Source organism: Pelodiscus sinensis, chromosome 4, assembly GCF_052426305.1.
Source record: "Pelodiscus sinensis isolate ZL-2025 chromosome 4, ASM5242630v1, whole genome shotgun sequence".
Classification (NCBI taxonomy): domain Eukaryota; kingdom Metazoa; phylum Chordata; order Testudines; family Trionychidae; genus Pelodiscus; species Pelodiscus sinensis.
Window position 1 is genome coordinate 13,450,362 of NC_143055.1, and position 18,856 is coordinate 13,469,217.

The 18,856-nt window shown below is 40.3% G+C and overlaps 1 protein-coding gene across 2 annotated transcripts in view; it reads left to right on the forward strand.

Annotated features, from left to right (window-relative positions):
- Window positions 1–18,856, forward strand: part of KRCC1 (lysine rich coiled-coil 1) — a 42,720-nt gene that overhangs the window by 16,263 nt on the left and 7,601 nt on the right. Inside the window, exons 2-7 of one of the 2 annotated variants that reach the window (XR_012904439.2) lie at window positions 4,772–4,878; window positions 10,856–10,963; window positions 11,053–11,227; window positions 11,941–12,219; window positions 13,298–13,397; window positions 14,383–15,338. Coding sequence is in view for 1 of the 2 variants with exons in the window: in XM_075930960.2 (XP_075787075.1) it covers window positions 4,772–4,878; window positions 10,856–10,963; window positions 11,053–11,227; window positions 11,941–12,219; window positions 13,298–13,397; window positions 14,383–15,181 (1,568 nt within the window). In the remaining variant the exon portion in view is untranslated. Of the gene's footprint in view, window positions 1–4,771; window positions 4,879–10,855; window positions 10,964–11,052; window positions 11,228–11,940; window positions 12,220–13,297; window positions 13,398–14,382; window positions 15,740–18,856 lie in introns of those variants that run through there. The other variant, XM_075930960.2, reaches the window with a different exon arrangement.

Below are 18,856 nucleotides of genomic sequence, written 5' to 3' on the forward strand. Positions count from 1 at the left end.
CACCCAGTCATTTACTATGCTTGCAACAGTAGTTCTGTTTTGATGATAAAAGTGTTTTCCGTCTTGTTGTGATTAACCGATATTGGTTGATTGTTGTGTCCTTAAGCCTACCTCCCTGAGTTACCTGGAGGAGCAGAGTCCCATCATTCTCTGCACATTCCCTCTGTTTGTTTTCCCAACTCCAAGCAAAATGGAGGTTGGGACAGTGGGGAGAGCTTTGCCTTAGGGAAGGGATTTCCCTGGAAAAGGGTTTATTTTGTATTTTTTTTTAACTCTGTTGTGTGGTGGCAGCAACCAATTTTATGGGTCTCAGGAAAACTGAGACTGGACAAGTTTGTCTCTGGGGAGTGAGTCAGGTTCTTACAGAGTTTATTCTGCTAACCAGCCCCCATATCTACACTTGAAGTGTCAGACTGGGGAACTGAGCTGTAACAGCATATGATATAACATCTACAAACTTCGGAGGAAGGTTAGCAATGTGCAGTTAGCCAAATCTTTGGAGTCCATTGCCAAGTGCTCACTGTTGAAAGACAGCTGTTCTGTTCCTTCCATTTTCCTATGGTTCTGTTTCTCTGCTAGGCCCCTTTTTAAAGAGTTTTATTAATGTACCTGCCTCTGGATTATTCAGCAATAATGAGGAAATACAGAGCAGACTTTCAGTAATAGTAAATATTTCTGCTCTCATTTTCTCACCTCTTTGCCTCTTCTGAATCCATCTCTAGATTCATCTTTTCTTTCTGCTTTAGGACTCCAACCCCTTCTAATAACTTATTTGTGGGACTTGGGGATTTAAATTTATAGCATTTGATTAGTTTCAACTGTTCTGCTGAAATGCACAAATATCTAACATTATACATAATTGAATCAACACTTGGATTTTTTTCTTCCTGTGTGTGACTTTTAGATCTTTTGACACTGCTATATTCTTTTTGATATATAAAATAATGACAGTAAGCATTTAATTTAATTGGCCAGGAGCCTTTTTTTTAAATGTAGACCCACCGTTACCTTATGCAACCTTGTATTCCTGTAACTGTCACAGTTGTCTTCATGCCCCTTCCATTGTGTTCTACACCCATGTGTTGTGTCTAAAACCAGCTCTGTGGTAGCCCAAGAAGGTCAGCTTAAGATACATAACTCCAGCTATGTAAATAACATAGCTGGAGTTGACGTACCTTAAACTGAGCTTGGCGCCGTCTCCACAGTGGGAAATCAACAGGAGTGAATGCTTCCATTGGCTTCCCTTTCTTGTGGCAAGGAGTAGGAGTGCTGGCGCTAACAAGGGTGCCTTCAGCATTCAATTTAATGGGTCCTTACTAGACCACTAAGTTGAACACTAGAAGATTGATCTGCGGTGCAGCAAGTGAAGATCGTCCAGGTTTCTCTGTTCAAAGCAAAAAGATTGCAAATATTTTCTCATGGGGAAATAAAGTAGCCATTGCCTGTGGTAGTATCTCACATATTCAGTTACATTCCAGTTTGTTCTGCTTCATATATATTTCCCTAGTGTAGATATTCCCTTTATAGTTCAGTGCTTTTGCCAATTATGTAGAATAAAGAGCCTTAAAGCAAACTGATCAAGTTTTGTTGAAAGTTCATAACTTTTTTAGGTTTAAGGTAGGCTTGTACTAAAGTGCAGAGCTGAGAATCATAAAATCTTGGCTCTCTTCCCAGCTCTTCGTTGGACTTCTTGTGTGGCCTGCAGCGAGTCATGTAACTCTCCATTTGACAGGGATGAAACTAAATACATCATGAATCTCCAAGTGCTTTACGCTTATTGGATGGATGGTGCTAGAAAAAGAAAGCATGATTAGAATTAAGCATCTGGCCAGAATAACCCATGAAAAGTGTTTTGAAAATAAAGTTTTTCTTTGGAAATAGTATTTTGAGTCAACAGCTGGTGGCGTGCATCTTGCTGAAGAGCAACATTTGACATATAGCCTTTGTGGAAACCCAACCCGAGAGACTCACCTTTTTAAAGGTCTGTACTAAAGGTGAAATTGCAGTTATAGATCAACCAATGGGTGTGTGCAAGGCAGGGCTGTTCATGTGCATAGATAAAATAATACAGACTTGTGCATCTGCAAAGCCTCAACTTGAGTGAGTGCATTGAGACTTTGTTGTAGAAGCTTTTCTTTGGGATTGTTGAACTGATATTAAAGCAACATGGAAAGTGGTTTTATAGTCACATGCTTCAGGTTTCCATTCTGCAAGAGTCCCGAATGATGTCCCTTTTCAATGAGGAGACTGCAACTGTGTCAGTTCAGTCCTAGGTTGTAGATGAATACTTGATTACTAAAAATATTTGAATATGTCTAAAAACAATCATTTTAAAAAGGGGTATTTTGACTAAGGACATTACATATTGTGTAATTGATTAGTTGTGTAACTGCATGAAGTCTTAGCAGTTACACAACTATTCGATAGTCTCCAGGGGCAGGGCCAGCAGCCAGTGAGCTCCGAGCTCCCAGCTCCACTCCCAGGCAGTCCCCTGTCACCTCACACTACTGCCTCGCTATCAGAGGCAGCAGTGTAGGGTGTCAGGTGGAGCTGGTCCATGTGCTCCATGCAAACCAGCTCCCCATGCAAACCATCCGCCTGCCACCCCATGCTGCTGCCATTGGGTCCGTTGCACTCTTTGCAGCCAAGTAGAGCAGCAGGAAGCGGTGGCCCGGCCCACACTGCTTCCCGTGGCTCCCCATGGCCACAAGGAGCGAAACAGAGCCAGTGGGAGCCGTGAGGCTCCGTGGCCACAGCGCCAGTAAATAAACAAACTGGGGTGGCTAGTTAATGTGTTTCTCAAAGTGGTTTTGTGGAACACTTTCAGAAACACTGTTCTAGACCAAACACCTCTCCTATTATTTGTGCCCATAGAGGATATCTGGCTACCCACCTGGTCTTTTAAATCCCCAGTGCTCCTGGATATACTGCCTCAAATATTGCATTCCTTTCTCATGCTCCCCTGGATGTTCCTTTCCTGTCGATGAATGGCAGCTGCAGATTCACTGATGGCTCAAATCCCCAAGGGACATTTCCTCTCTTTATGAGAGCACCCCTTAGTGGAGACATTAAAGCTTGCTCCTCTTGTTTTCTTCAGTCTCCTTACTGGGATCTTCAGGGCCCTGCCAGTCAGTTCCTGGCACTGCCCCACAGTGTCTTCTCTATTTCCTCCTCTCTTCTTCCCAAGCTACCCTCTTAACTGCACTTGTTATATAGGGTTGCCAGATGGTTGAAACAAAAATACTGAACACCCCCCCCCCCCCAAAAGGGAAAATATTATGTTGAAGGGGGGGGGGGGAGAGGCCAAAGTTGTTGAGCAAAAGAAAAAAAAGAAAAAGGACTCCAAGGACTTAAGCCAAAATAAAACAAAACAGCATGTCCCCTTTAACAGTGAGTGCAGGGATAGGAACAGCGGCGCAGTTGAGCACTAAGACCCAGGGGAAGCCTTGCTTCCCCTAGGTCTTTTGGTCAGCAGCCATTTTGTGCCGGAATCCTTGGGGAACCAGGTAAGCAAGGGTGTTGGGGGCCAGGGAGGGGCTCGAGGGGGGAGGGAGGGGAGGCCAGATGCTGAATGTTTGTAGGTTGCCAGGTGCCCGGCATTTTCACCTCCTGGCCAGGGAAAAATTCAGAAAATACAGGACATCTCAGGTGTCCAATATTCTCTGAATTTTTTTTACCAGACAGGAGCCGAAAATTCTGGACTATCCAGGTGAATACCAGACACCTGGCAACCCTATTGTTATATCTTCTTCCTTGCTGCCACGTAAGAGCTTGTTGACACAAGAATCTTGAAACTGAGATGTGAATTTAAGCCCATTTAGTGAAACCAATGTACCCTGCTGTTATGACAGTCTTACTTCATTTTCAGAATGGCTTTTTTGTTGTTTAGTTCAAGAACTTATCTGTACTTGATAATTCAGATTTAGCTAAAGTTTGAATTTTTAAAGCACAGTCAACCTTGGATTAAGCTAAACTGGCGTAAAATACTCTTGTTCTGAGACAAGTGTGTCCACACATGGAACAGCTACTGTGCTTTAAATTCACACCCCAACTCAATCCAGATTTACTTTCAAGTGTAGACCAGCCTAAATCAACTAGGAGCAGGGTTAAACTAAATGAGAACAAACCACTCTTAAACTGAAAATAATATTTACGTATTTGTTCCAATTTAACAAAATCGGTTAAAAAAACAAAGATAAGCTAGTGCAACTTTCCTACTTTGACAAGGCCTCACTGCCTTCCTCTCTTCATATATCTAGCAACTTCATCTTCCTTGATGGCTCTCCTTTAAAATGTGCTTCTTTTGCTAACACTTCCCACACAGAGGGCTAGAACAGGACTTGCGTATTACTTGAGTGCTATTTAAGTGCCTCTTCTCATTCCTTTCCTTTCCAGGTCAGATGGATTGGAAACAGTTGGACTCAAAATACCTCAGGGCAGAGTCTTTTCTGTCTCTTTGTTTTTATAAGAGCCAGGTACACTAACGGTTTTCTGTAACTAGTACTTTGAAGGTCCCCTATACCAGCAGATTTGTGGATGAGTTGGTTTAGGCAGCTTTCCAATAGTCCTTTGAAAACAACCAAGCTCTGTGTGGTGGATTTTTTTTCTTTTGCTTTAATATATCACAGTTCAATAAATGGCTCTTTGTTTTATCATCTCTCATTGGATGTAATTATGTGATCATCAACAGCAGCTGGAATTTTTCTTAAGTAAAGGAATGGAAATCTTGGCCTAGCTACTGAATGCTTTTCTCTTTAACCTTTGATTTTAGGTGTTACCTTGGACGAGGCAACAAGAAAAGACCTTTTCACAGACACTTTCTGTAAAGTGTGTGGAGCTGTGCTGCAGTTTGAGTCACAAAGAATTTCACACTATGAGGTAGGCCCCAAGGATATCTCAGTATTTTCCTGTATAATACAACCTGTATTTTTTTTTTTCAATGCTGATTGTATTGCCTAAGGGTCACTTACAGATTTTGTAGTGTGTTATCCAAGACCTACCATCATGATTGAATGGTGACCAGAGTTGAATGCTGTGACTATCTGGATCAGTTACTGCAGCTGAAGGGTTGTATGCACGCTCTGCATAGATCACAAAATATACAGTGAACTACAAATCATGCCAAAGACTATTTATCTTGGAACTAATAAATACTTTGGGTGAATATTGTATAGGTCATACAGTGTACTTCACCTTTACACAAGATCCCTTGTATGTGTAGAGGTTTCCAAGCACTCTTATTTCCTCCAGTTTCAGCCAAAGCAATACATCCTCTTCACAAGTTAAAGATGTTCATAATGTCAACTTCTTTGACAGTTCCTTATTGTTATTTACAAGAAACTTAGGACTTGGATTTGTCCTTTACTCCTGTTCATTTCAGTTGGAGTCCAAGTTACTCAGCACCGCATCAGAATCAAGCTTCAGCATGAGTTTCTCAATTTGGGGATATGTCTTCACTTAAAAAAAAAAAAAAAAAAAAAAAGTGTGTTCTTAACTCGGGTTCAAATAACAATGAAGACATGGCAATTCAGCTTTTGTCTTAGATTAGCAACTCAGCTTAAAGCTTTTATTGGGGAGCTTGGGGTTGAACTGCAGCTCTAACCTGAGTTGCTGCATCTTCACTGCTCTTTGAACCCAGATAGTTAATGTCAGCTAAGAACCCACCATTGCTCTGGATTTTGCAATCCTTTGTTGAATCTGCCTCAGCTGAGGATGGAGACAGTATCCTCAGGAGTCCCTAATGACTTCACCATTGCAAGGGAAAAGGCAACTTCACATCCTGAGAGTGTTCTCTTAATCGATGTTTCAGCCAACATCGAACTTCTGCATAGCGGGATCTTGTTCTCTTTGGTGGCAGCCTGGGGATTGTTCCTCTGAAGCCGTGACATCTATTTGGATAGTATCAACTCAGAGCAAGCAAATGCCATTTTGGCCAACAGGTGACTACTGTATCATGGAACTTACCAGGACAGAGTGTGGTGTGGGACGGCACCTGAGAATTAAAAAGGAATAGGATCCTTCTTATTGTGAGGCAAAATGGCCTTGTGGATAAGCCACAAGGCTGGGAAGTAGGAGAGCTGGGTCTTAGTCTTCATTGTGCAATAGACATTCTCTGTGATCCTATGTTTGTTTCTAAGACTGTCTAGGCTTCAGGAGCCCCATATTTTATAGAGAGATGGAAGAGATGCTTTAATGCACTAAGGTGAGGATTAACTGGTAACTATATGCGTTTAGATCCTTGAATGGGAGTCCCTATAAAAGTGCTACGTATTAGCATTATTTATTAATAAATATTATACCAACAGTCTTTGTCCATGTCAAGGCTATTCCCCTCTCTTAAGTACAGAAGGTGGGGGCCTGCAAGAGACTTTAAATCTACCTTGCCTGTATAGGCTTCTGCTTAAAAGCTCCCCGGTGTCACTGATTCCCTGGTCTTTCGAGATAGGCTGTCACCATCAAGTTTAAAATAAAAAGCCTTCTTCTTAGACCCAGGAACAAGAGCTTCAGCTTCCCTTGGTGTCTCCAAGCTCTTTTACCACAAGAGAGCATGAAGAAAAAAGAGAAAACAAACTGCAGTCTCTGATATCTGACCTCTCATGAGGGTACATCTACACTGTGGGGGATTTCCAGGATACCGAGAGGTGTCCCAGAAAAACTCTGCTGCATCCAGGGAATGCGTTTACTCTTCTGCTTTGGTGTTGGGTTTTTTGTTTTGTTTTTGTTTTTGTTTCTTTTTTTGCGTCAGTGAAAACACACTCTTTTGGAAGCCCTGTCTTCCTCTTTCCATGAGGAAGAAGGGATGTTCCAAAAGAGGGGGCGTTTCCAAAATTTGGCCCAGTGAAGACAGGCCAAATTCTGGAAAAGCCTCTTCTGAAAAAAAAAATCAGAAAAAGCTATGCAAAATGCAGAGCGCATTTTGCATAGCTTTTTCCAAAAAACAGCTGTAGTGTAGACCTACTCTCAGTCTTAGACATCCGTACACGGACTTCCTGTTACCTTCCAGGACATACGAATCAAATCATCTCCTTAAAAAAGGTGATTTTATTAACAAAACAAAAAGATATACTTGATAAAGCATACTTGGTTGCTAGGTGTTACAGAGCAACTGAGAAAAGAACAGATTAAAACAGAGAAAAATGCTGTTGCAGGGCTACAGCTTAGATACGGTGTATGGGGCGGCACATAGACTTAGTACAGAGAAGTTTAAGCAAACAACAAGACAAAGAAAATAACCTGATCGTGACTAATTAAACATTTTCCTGTCTACTCACTATCTGTGCTTCAAGGTCTAGTTAATTTCCATTACCTTGTAGGCATGGTAGTTCTGCCTGGTTCAATTCATCTTGTTTCCTCAGCTTCTAGCTTAAAATTCCCACAAAGAAAAACAGCAAGCAGGTATATCTTTTCAATTCATATTTCAACACCCTCTCCTATTGGCTCTCCTGGCTCCCTGCCAACACATAAGAATGGCCATACTGGGTCAAACCAAAGGTCCATCTAGCCCAGTATCCTGTCTTCCAACAGTGGCCAATGCCAGAAGCCCCAGAAGGAGTGAACAGAGTAGTAATCATCACATGATCCCTCTCCTGTCATCCATTTCCAGCCTGTGAGAAACAAAGGCCAGGGACACCATTCCTACCCATCCTGGCTATTAGCCATTGATGGACCTAACCTCCATGAATGTATCTAGTTCTTTTTTAACCTTGTTAAAGTCCTGGTCTTTACAACATCCTCTGGCAAAGATGACCCTGCATGAAGAAAAACTTCATTTTGTTTGTTTTTAAACCTGCTACCTATTAATTTCATTTGGTTCTTATGTTATGGGAACAAGTAAATAATTTTTCCTTAATCATTTTTCCACGTCAGTCATGATTTTAAAGACCTATCATAATCCCCCTTAGTCTTCTCTTTTCTAAGCTGAAAAGTCCCATCCCAGTCTTTTTAATCTCTCTTCATAGGGGACCATTTCAAACCCTAAATACTTTTTGTTGCTCTTTTCTGAACCTTTTCCAATGGCAATACATCTTTTTTGAGATGAGATAACCACATCTGTATGCAGTATTCAAGATGAGGGCATGCCATGGTTTTATACAGAGGCAATAAGATATTCTCTGTCTTATTCTCTGTCTCCTTTTTAAATGTTTTCTAACATTTTGTTTGCTTTTTTGACTGAAAACATCCACTCAATGTGCAGTAGCCGAGAACTATCCACAGTGGCCCCAAGATCTCTCTTGAGTAGTTATAGCTAAATTAGTTCCCATTTTTGGGATTATTTTTTCCAGTGTGCATCACTTAACGTTTATCAAGATTAAATTTAATTTGCCATTTTGTTGCCCAATCACTTAGTTTGGTGAGATGTTTTTGAAACTCTTCACAATCTGCTTTGGTCTTAACTATCTTGAGCAGTTTGGTGTCATGTGCAAATTTTACCACTTCACTGTTTACCCCATCTCTATATCATTTATAAATAGGTTAAATAGGATTGTACCCAATATGGACCTTTGGGGGATCCCACTAGTTACCTCTCTCCATTCTGAAAACATGCCGTTTATTCCTACCCTTTGTTTCCTATCGTTTAACCAGTTATCAATCCATGAAAGGACGTTCCCTCTTATCCCATGACAACTAACTTTACTTAAGAGTCTTTGGTGAGGGACCTTATCAAAGGCTTTCTGGAAATCTAAATACTCTATATTCACTGGATCCCCCTGTCCACATGTTTGTTGACCCCCTCAAAGAACTCTAGTAGATTACTAAGGCATGATTTCCCTTTACAGAAACCATGTTGACTTTTCCCCAACAAATTATGTTCATCTATGTGTCTAACCATTTTATTCTTTTCTATCGTTTCAACTAATTTGTCCGATATTGACATTAGACTTACCAAAATGCAGGACAATGTAGCACTTTAAAGACTAACAAGATGGTTTATTAGATGATGAGCTTTCGTGGGCCAGACCCACTTCCTCAGATCAAATAGTGGAAGAAAGTAGTCACAACCATATATACCAAAGGATACAATTAAAAAAAATGAACAAATATGAAAAGGACAAATCACATTGCAGAACAGGAGGGGGATGCAGGGTGGGGGGGGGGGGAGAGGAAGAAAGGTAAGTGTCTGTGAATTGATATTAGAGGTAGGAAGAGTGGGATGTTTGTGAGTTAAAGGTATTAGAGGTGATAATTGGGGAAACTATCTTGGTAATGGGTGAGATAGTTCAAATGTTTGTTGAGTCCTTTTTGGAAAGTGTCGAATTTTAACATGAATGACAGTTCAGAGGATTCCCTTTCAAGTGCAGATGTAAAAGGTCTTTGTAGCAGAATGCAGGTGGTTAAGTCATTGAGAGAGTGTCCTTTCTGGTTAAAATGGCAAGAAACTGTTTTCTCTTTGTGATCTTGTCTGATATCTGTTTTGTGTGCATTAATCCTTTGGCGAAGTGTCTGAGATGTTTGTCCAATGTACAAAGCAGACGGACACTTTCGGCACATGATAGCATAGATTATATTTCTGGATGCGCAGGAATATGTGTTCTTGACCTTATAACTCACTTGGTTAGGTCCAATAATGGTATCAGCAGAATGAATATGTAGACAAAACTGGCAACGGGGTTTGTTGCAAGGGAAGGTACCAGGGTTGGTATTAGTGTGGTATGTCCTGTGGTGGTTGGTAAGAATCATCTTGAGGTTAGGTGGGAGACAGACCCATAGTCTCCTATAGACAACCACCTAACCTCATTTTCAGAGTTACTGCTTCCCAAGATAGAGTTCCCCATTCTATAAATATGGCCTGCATTCTTTGTTCGTAGATGTATACATTTATATCTGCCGGATTTAAAACACACATTGTTTTCTTGCATCCAGTTTTAGCAATCAATCCAGATTGCTCTATATCAGAGATTTGTCTACTTCATTATTCACCATTCCCCAATCTTTGTGTCACCTGTAAACTTTATCAGCAGTGACTTTGTGTTCTTACAGATTAACAAAAAATGTTAAATAGCATGGGTCCAAGAACCAATCCCTGCAGGGGCCCACTATAACGTATTCACTCTATAATGATTCCCCACTTACAATTGAATTTTGAGACCAGCTTTTAACCTATTAAGTACTATGTTAATTTTATATTCTAATTTTTTAATTAAAAGGTGGTAGAAGTCCTTCAACACTGTTATCTAGTGGCCTGCTGATTTTAATATGCCTGTCATTAGTGGCTGCTGTTTAATGTTCTCCTGAGATACTAGTTGAATGGAACAAGTGTCATTGTTTGATATATGACTACATCCTGTGTTTTTCCCCAAATATGGAACAGATCTTTATTGAACAAGTCAGCTTTTTCTGCATCATTATTGATAATTCTACTATTTCCACCTAGTAACAGACTGGCACTATCATTAAGATTATTTGACAAATCTGGAAACCAGTTTGACCCTGAGCAAAACCAATCTGCTGAGAAGATTATCTGAACCACATCAGAGCATCAGGATCTTCTCTCCAGCTGTGGTCCATCCCTGATATTTCAGAGGAAGGCAAAACAAAAGACAAAAAAGCAAACATTCGCCCCCAACCCAGAATACATCTGGCCAGTTGTGATTTGAGGATGAGAAGGAGCAGGATTTCTTCCTGGCTGTCACAGGCGACCAGCTAAAGCCAGGAAGCATGAGATTTAGATTATAATCATTGCCTTACTGCTGAGCTGCAAGTGTTCTGAGCATGCTGAGGGAAGTGCAGAGCTTCCTGTTCTCTCCAGGGTCCATGAAGGGGCATTCTCAGATTTTGACTGAACAAATCTTAATTTCTGCGTAAGTCAGCACATGGGTCCTTGTTAATGGGCGAGAAATAATTCTTCTCTTTTCAGGGCAAAAAGCATGCTCAGAAAGTTCGCCTTTATTTCCAAATGCGCAGTGAACAAGAGGACGTACAAGAGCCTGGCAAACAGAAGAGACCAGATTATGTGAACTTTCAGGTGACTTTTCCTCTTCAGATCTGTAGCTAAGATGTTAAATGAGCCCTTCATTGTTGAACCCTTGTAATTGAGCTTGCTATTGGTTTCAGATTGATGGGAGTGGAGCAGTGGACAAAAACAAATATTGCAGTCTCTGCAACATGATTTTTACTTCTCCGGTTGTTGCTCAGTCTCATTACCTGGGGAAAATACATGCCAAAAAGCTGAAGCAGTTATCAGGAGACCAACCTCAGATGCCTGCACAGACCACTCAGTCACAAACAGGTGAGCACTAAGTGGGTTCTGTATCCTACATGGTGCATGTATTTTACTGTCACTTCTCTGAGCCAGATAAAGTGAAGAATTGATCATCTTCCCAGCCCTACTACTTCTCTGTGCCTTTGCAGTGTATTGAAGTATGGCAGATGGTGTGACAACTCAAGATGCAGCCAGGAAGTAAAAGAATGAAGATGTTATTGCTCAGAGAATATAGCAAAGGACTGGGAGCCAGGAACCTTTGAATTATAATCCCTGCTCTTCCACTGATGGTGGCTGTAGGCAGATGTCTCCATTTCTCCATCTGTGAAATGCAAATAACACTTGTATTCTTGGGGTATTGTGAGGGTTGATTGCAGCCCGCAGCAGGCATTATACTAATTGCCAAAGTAGTGTTACTAATTATTACGCAAATCAATCCAGGAACATGTACTAACACCTTGAGCAGGACCCAGGATTGAAACCTAACACACCTTTCTTGTTTCCATGCCACCCACTCAGTATACCTGCAAGAGCTGAAAGTAGGTGATTTGGTTGTGAGAGAAAGCTCAATTCTCCTTTGTGAGATGAGAGAGCTTGAGGATTATGTTCTCTCTTGAACAGGGTAGTCTGGAAGCCACAGGGCTGCTGCTTTCACTTTTCGGCTGCAGTAGTGTAATACTCATATTTACATGGTTCCAAAGAACTGTTTTTCAGACTTTCATTTGTTGTGCTATTAACAGGTTCCCCCTCTGGTCCTTCTACATCTCTGGCACTACCGCAGCCCACCACTGAGAAGCTCTCCCAGGATCCGGATGCTGAGGAATCCACGTCATCCTCTAGTATTGCTTTGGATTTAAATGATCCAGACAAGTATTGCAAGCTCTGCTCCGCTCCCTTCAATAACCCACTGATGGCCCATCAACATTATGTTGGTAAGAAGCACAAAAGAAATGAAGCACGGAAGAAGATGATGGCGGAGATGGGAGATGAAGCTATTCCTGCTGAATCCAGTGCAAATGGTATGTAAGCTATGGGGAATTATTCTAGGGCCTTCATTGATTGTAGGTGGGTGTTTGGTATTGCCAAAAATCACAGTCGGATTTGTGCTTTGGACTTAGTTTATTTTCTCCTTTCCCTTTGTGCTGTGCGCTGCTAGATTTTATGGTCTCTGAACATCTTTGATTTGGAAAGTATTTCGTAGTGACGCTGAGGTCCAAATCCAGTTGAACTCATCAGCAAAACTCTCATTGACTTTAATGGGACTAGGATCTGACTGTCTGTGAACCAACTGTCAGCCCTTTCTATACTAGAATTCAAGAACCAGATCTGACCCCATTCCAGTATTACCATTTATATATTCCAGACCTCCTTAAATTAACCAGGCCGTGGTCATAAATAAACTCAAGGAATGCGCTTTCCAAATAATAGCCTGTCGGGGAAGGGCGTGTGTGCTGAATTTGTCAGATAGATAAGGTGGTTGGCTTTTGGGATGGAGCATTTACTTACTGACTTTTGCTGTATTTGGAAATATTGATGCTTCAGCTTGTAAGGTGGGGAAATGACGTAACTTAGTAAGGCACAAGCCTTTCCTCCTCAGCTCTTACTACCTGTTCACTCCAGGCTACGTGTGTTAAGCCGTTATGTACCACATTGATGTTTTTCTAGGCTTTATCCAGCATTCTCTACTCAGATATCCTTGTCTAAGCTAATACTGCAGTATTTAGACTGAATGATCCAGTTTATATTGTGAATGCTTATGCTCGATCCACATGGCATATTTACAATAATACTTCAGTTTCCAGCACAGTTATCCTTTTTGCCAACATTTAAGTACCAAGAAATAAAGACAGAAAGATGATCATCAATGTCCTTAAATAATCTGCTACACGCTAATCATCCCTACGCTGTTCTATATGCTTGGAGGTATTCTTTCGCAGACCCCGGTTCTCTTGTAACTGTAACAAAACAAAATCAGTTTACTGCATAAGCTTTGAGAAAAATGTCCCAATAAAAGAAGTTGCATAAAGAAATAGACAAAATGTGGTTTGCATTTTCCTGTTTACAATCTCTCTAACCTGTAACATTCTGTTCTTTCAGCATTTGGAGTTGGTAACTACATCTGTCCTATATGTAACATCACTCTTACATCTATAGAGATGTACCAGTCCCACATGCAAGGAAATAAACATCAGATTAAGTAAGTCTTTTGTCACTGTACAGCGCTGCTCTGCTGGTTCATGTTTCTGTTACAGAGCAGAAGTGGTGGAGGGGGTGCATGTCTTGTGCAGCATCCTCTGACAGCTGCTCTAAGAAATGGCTTTGACATGGCATATTTATTCTACTGGCTAAAATGGCCAACTATTTAAAAACCATATTCAGATAAAAAATGTTACCTAACATAACAGCCTCTCCCTCCCTTCCCTGGCCTCCAGATCAGCTTACAGAGCTCTTCCCTCCCCCTTAATTTTAGAGGTTCCCTGCCCGTGGAAATGGGCTGCCCAGTTTTTCCTTACTTGTTTTGTGGAGGTGGTATTTCGTACTTCAGTAAGGAGCCAGTCACACTTGCAGGGAATGGTCTGCAATGTGAAGTCGCCATTGCCGTGGCAAATTAGGACCTGACCCCCATCTCCAAAAATGTTGAGAGCCACAGTTCCCACTGACCTTCATGAAAGGTTGGGCACAGACCCTTTCAATATTAAACAATACATGGAAATATATAGTAAGACCTACTCATTTACAGTATAGACAGAAAAAAACCCTTTAAATCTCTGACTAGTTTAACAATGTGTAGCTTAAATCTCTCTACATTCATATATGCTATAATCTTTTAATATTTGGATTCTGTGTCTCAGAAAGCTGGGAAGACAGAGGATGTCTCTTTTTCTTTCTCTTCCCTCACCATTTTTCCTTTTCTTTTCCTGTCTTGTACCATCTAGCTATTCCTCCAGTTACATCTTTAAAAAAACAAAACTTCTGGTCATAATAATCATACTAGCACTTCTGTAGTGCTTTTCAGAGCATTTTCTCCTCTCAGTTAATTTCCTATGTATAAATACACGCGTTTCTATGTAATATGCCACATCTAAGCCAGGAAGACACTCATGTCTTTACCTGAAATTCTATCGTAATTCAAAAAAGTAGATTTGTTTTAGTAACCAAGATTTTATATCCGATTCTTGCAGAGAAACCATGGTTGTAAACCTCATTAAGAATTCAAAGAAAACCTACGACTCCTTTCAAGATGAATTAGAAGATTACATTAAAGTGCAAAAAGCTAGGGGACTGGAACCAAAAACTTATTTCAGAAAAGCAGAAGAAGAGTTTGAAAACTATGAGTTAGAAGCTGTAAATGATTGTGAGGATATTGTATCTTCCAGGGTTACATTTGAGCAAGGACAGCATTCCATCTTCTTCTCAGAAACATATATGTCATCATGTGGCATTGAAAACAGATCGCCATGCTGGTCACCAGCTCATGAAAATAGGTTAAGACTAGAAAACATGGCTCAGTGTCAAGACAGCAAGGAATATTGTTCAGAAATGCAAACATCTCAGGTGACCTCTTTAAAAAATGACAATTACAGCCTGTCATCTGCAGAATCCAGTGACTGCTACAAGAACATCTCTTGCGATAATAGCACCCGCTCCTACAGGAAAGGCCGAAAGCTTCGAGAGAAACATGAGGTGGGGGAAAGACACATTGGGGAAGAAGAGAAACACAACAAAGAAGCCACAAAGCAGAAGAGAAAGGGAAACAGTGAAGAGAGAGATTCTGGAAAGGATAGTGAAATGCAGAAGCGAAGAAAGATTGATATAGATTCCACTCATGAGAAAAAATCAAAGCACAGTAAAGACAAAAGAATTAAAGAAATATCCACTGAGAAGGAGAGTAGAAAGCACAAAAAAGATAAAAGGAAACCACAGCCTGATGGCAAAACAGAAGAAGAAATGCTTTGGGATGAATCTATCCTGGGATTCTAATAGAGGTTTTGATTAACTTTACGAAGTCACTATTTTTGTAATCTCTCTTAACCATGGTGTACTATGTTATGACTCAATAATTTTTTTTAAAGCAAAATTTTTGTCTCACTCTGTGGAAGCGAGAAAAAGCCTGGCTTCTGAAACTATTGGGTAGTAGGTATGAATCAGTTTTTAATAATCTCCTTCATAAACTGTCATACAACAACATGAATCAAAAGCCTATAATCTGTTCTGGAATGTACTGCAAATATGGGTCAGTAGCTATATTAGCTTCCTTTTAGAGTTTTATCAAAATGAATGGTCTCTTCCAAATCGTATTATTAGCATTAATATGGAGAATTTTATTATTCTTCCATTAGTGTACAGAATTTTGTAAAATAAATGACAAGTACACAGTACCCCCACCATCCCTGTACCAGTTTCACTAAAGACTTTTAAAGGGGAATGTAAGAAGTAAATAGGTTTTTTGGTTCCAATTCTTATTTACAACTGTTATTTTTTTCACCCAGTTTGAGTGAAAAAGGAAAGAGTCTATTAAACACATAAATGATTGTCAGACATATGTTGTCCAGTATATTTTTCCTCATAGCTGTGATCCAAATTTTTAATTTAGGAAATACTGACAAAATACCGTATGCAAAATCAATTTCAGTGGGTAATTCCAGGCTAAGTAGTGTTTCTTACTTTTACTCAAGATAATTTACTTAAAATCAGCAACTAGCTAGCAGTGTTAGACTAGAGCTTGATTTGAAATACAAACAAACAGTGCTTAAAAAATTCAAAAATAACTTTATGGGTAGAGGGTTAGAAATAAAACGTTATCAGCTCCTCATTGACAACATGGAACTAAATCCTTTTGATAGAGAACTCATGTCATGTTTAGTGCTCCACTATGGTACATGAAATGAGTTGGTGTCCTCAGACTGCCTTTGTGGTAGACTCACTGGCAGCCTCAGGTACTGGGTTCAAGAGGCCATTGAGACTGAAACTACCTTTGCAGCCCTACTGATGCTTTTTCTGTGGCAGGGTTGAATTACTTTAGCAAAAGGGTAGTGGGAACATGCACCATGTCTGCCTATGGCAGTGATTTTTAGTCTGTAGACTTGAGATTTCCAAAGGGGTCCATACCTTCATTTGACATTTTTAGGGGTCTACAAAGGAACAAAGGTTGAAATCATTCGTGTATGATGTACAGGGTCTTTGGCTAAAGGAGGATTTGAGTTTCCCTTGCTGTCATTCTTTCACATTTAGAAGCATTACATTGACTCTAAAATGCAGTTCTACTCTGAACAGTGACTTAATAGTATTATGGAACTCCTTGTTTATTGTCTCTTCGAGATGCTAGATTAAAACATGTTCAGGTTACAAATAAAATGTTATTTTTAAAGCCAGCACTTGGGATCTGAAAGTCTCAGTGTGTTCTTTCCTCTTCATACAGCATCACTCAAATAGAGGTTTTGCAGATTAGTCTATGCCCTCAGGTCACCTGTGCAGACTTGTCTTTATTGGATTTGTGCAGGTGTAACCAAACTAGAATTTAAACAGTTCTGTTGATGTTGCCTGAGAAGGTTTAGAGTACAGCTCAACAACAACTATGACTGAATACACAGGGAACAGATTTCTTGAAAAAATTTCCATAGTCACTTTTCAGAATAGAACTGCACTGCGGGGACAGGAGGGTAAGCACTGCTCTGAAAATATATTTAAGTCGTCAAAGTACTGAAACATTTTTTTCCTTAATGAGCACATTTATAACTAGCTCCATTCCATGGAGTTATCCTGTACCATCTGTTGTAAAGTGTTTGCTACAAAAATTGTAGAATAGCTTGAGATCCATTTGCTTGGCATCAGCTATAATTGAAAGATATTAGACTCCAAAAGGAATGATATAATAGTACGTTAAGTAAATAGGAATGAATGGTAACTGAAAGAGCAATTGGTCTGTCATGTAAATGGGTACATGCTACTTGTCAAATATTCTCATCCAGTATATGTGATCTGGATTTCTATTTTATATAGAGGCTTACAATTTTCTAACCATTCATATTATACAACCGGTTAAAAATATAACTCTGTAAAGATCCATTAAAAATCTTAGCAGTTACACGCACTGCAGGCTCTGTAGTATAAAGTTTATATATGAGCTTTATGCTGCAGAACCCATAGCGCAGCCAGCTCCCCAGGAGCGGGGCCAACAGCTGGCAGCCAGCTGTGCTGCAGGCTCTGCAGTACAACTTTATAACCAGGAGTAGGAGCCAGAATGTAACCGTTATAGAAACTGATAAGCTAATGCTTAATCAACCATTTGAATGGTTACACTTTTATACCCTAGTACCCACATCCCCGGATGCCAATGTGGATACCTGCAGCCCGTTTTTTTTAGATGCAGGTGCACATACAGATTTTGTATCCACACAGGGCTCTAACCCTCTGTATTGTCTGGAACAGTCAACTATCATATACTTTTTCTCCTCCATAGCTGCAAAAAAATCTAGATACTGTTTATACTAAAGGAAAGTATGCAAATTTTGAGTTATTAATCAAATTGAAACCACAAAAGCATGGGAATTCTGCAGTGAGGCACAAGCTAAGGCCCCAATCCTACAATCAGATCAGCACAGATGGACAATGACAGCTGCATGGAGACCCATTCAAGTCTGTTGTGCTCCATGCAGGCTCATAACTACCTGCACAGTTCTGATTACAGAATCGGGAATTTAATCTGTAACACGTTCTCTTCTAACCCTATATGTTAGAAAAGAATGAGTTATGCTTTAAATCAGGGCTACTCAACACGTGGCCTGTGTGTTTGCAGCCCGCTGTGCGGTTTGGGCTTACGCAGGGCTCAACACGCGGCCTGTGGCTGGGAGCCAAAACAAAAAAGCAATCAATATGATGGTCTTCTGTTAATATGTGTTTTAGTAGTTAAATTCCTGGACTGTCATTGCTCATTAAAAGTGCTGTCATATGGGTGGAAATCCAATAAATATTGCATTTTATTAATATCAGCAAAACCGACTTAAATGGGGCATGTATGTTGTGTAGTCTTGCCTTAATCTTTGTATTCATGCCCGTCAGTGTGAAAGAAGCTTTTTGAATATATTTGCATATATATTTGCACATACATGCAACCACACTTAAGTTGCGACCCTCGGCATGTGCTGTGAGTATCTTTGTGGCCGCTGAGGCTTCCAGAGTTGAGTAGCCTGCTCTAAACAGACAGCTGCTGGATATCAGCACAGTATGAGTGAGGTATAGGCAGATTTTCAGTCTTAACTCTGGACTTTATTGTTGCATTAACACTGCTTGAATGTAGGTTCAATGTGATGCAGGATAATCTAACAGCACAAGAGACTGGGAATCAGGACTCCTGGATTCCATTCCCAGCTCTGCTATTGGCTTGCCTCATGATCTTGCCTAAGTCACTGGTGCCTCAGTTTCTTCATCTGTAAAATAGGTATAATAATATTTACCTTGAAGAGAGGGATTGTAAGTTACATTGTTTGGAAAGAGATCCTCAATTTAAATGTACTGTGTGAGTATGACTGTGCATCTTTTGGGATCTTTTGGGTGGGTTTTAGTATTTCCTGTGTCCACCTGTCTTTTCTCCCTGGTATGTGGTACATTTAAAATATTGTAATATCCAATTCAGATATGCTTGAAAAAGGCTATGAC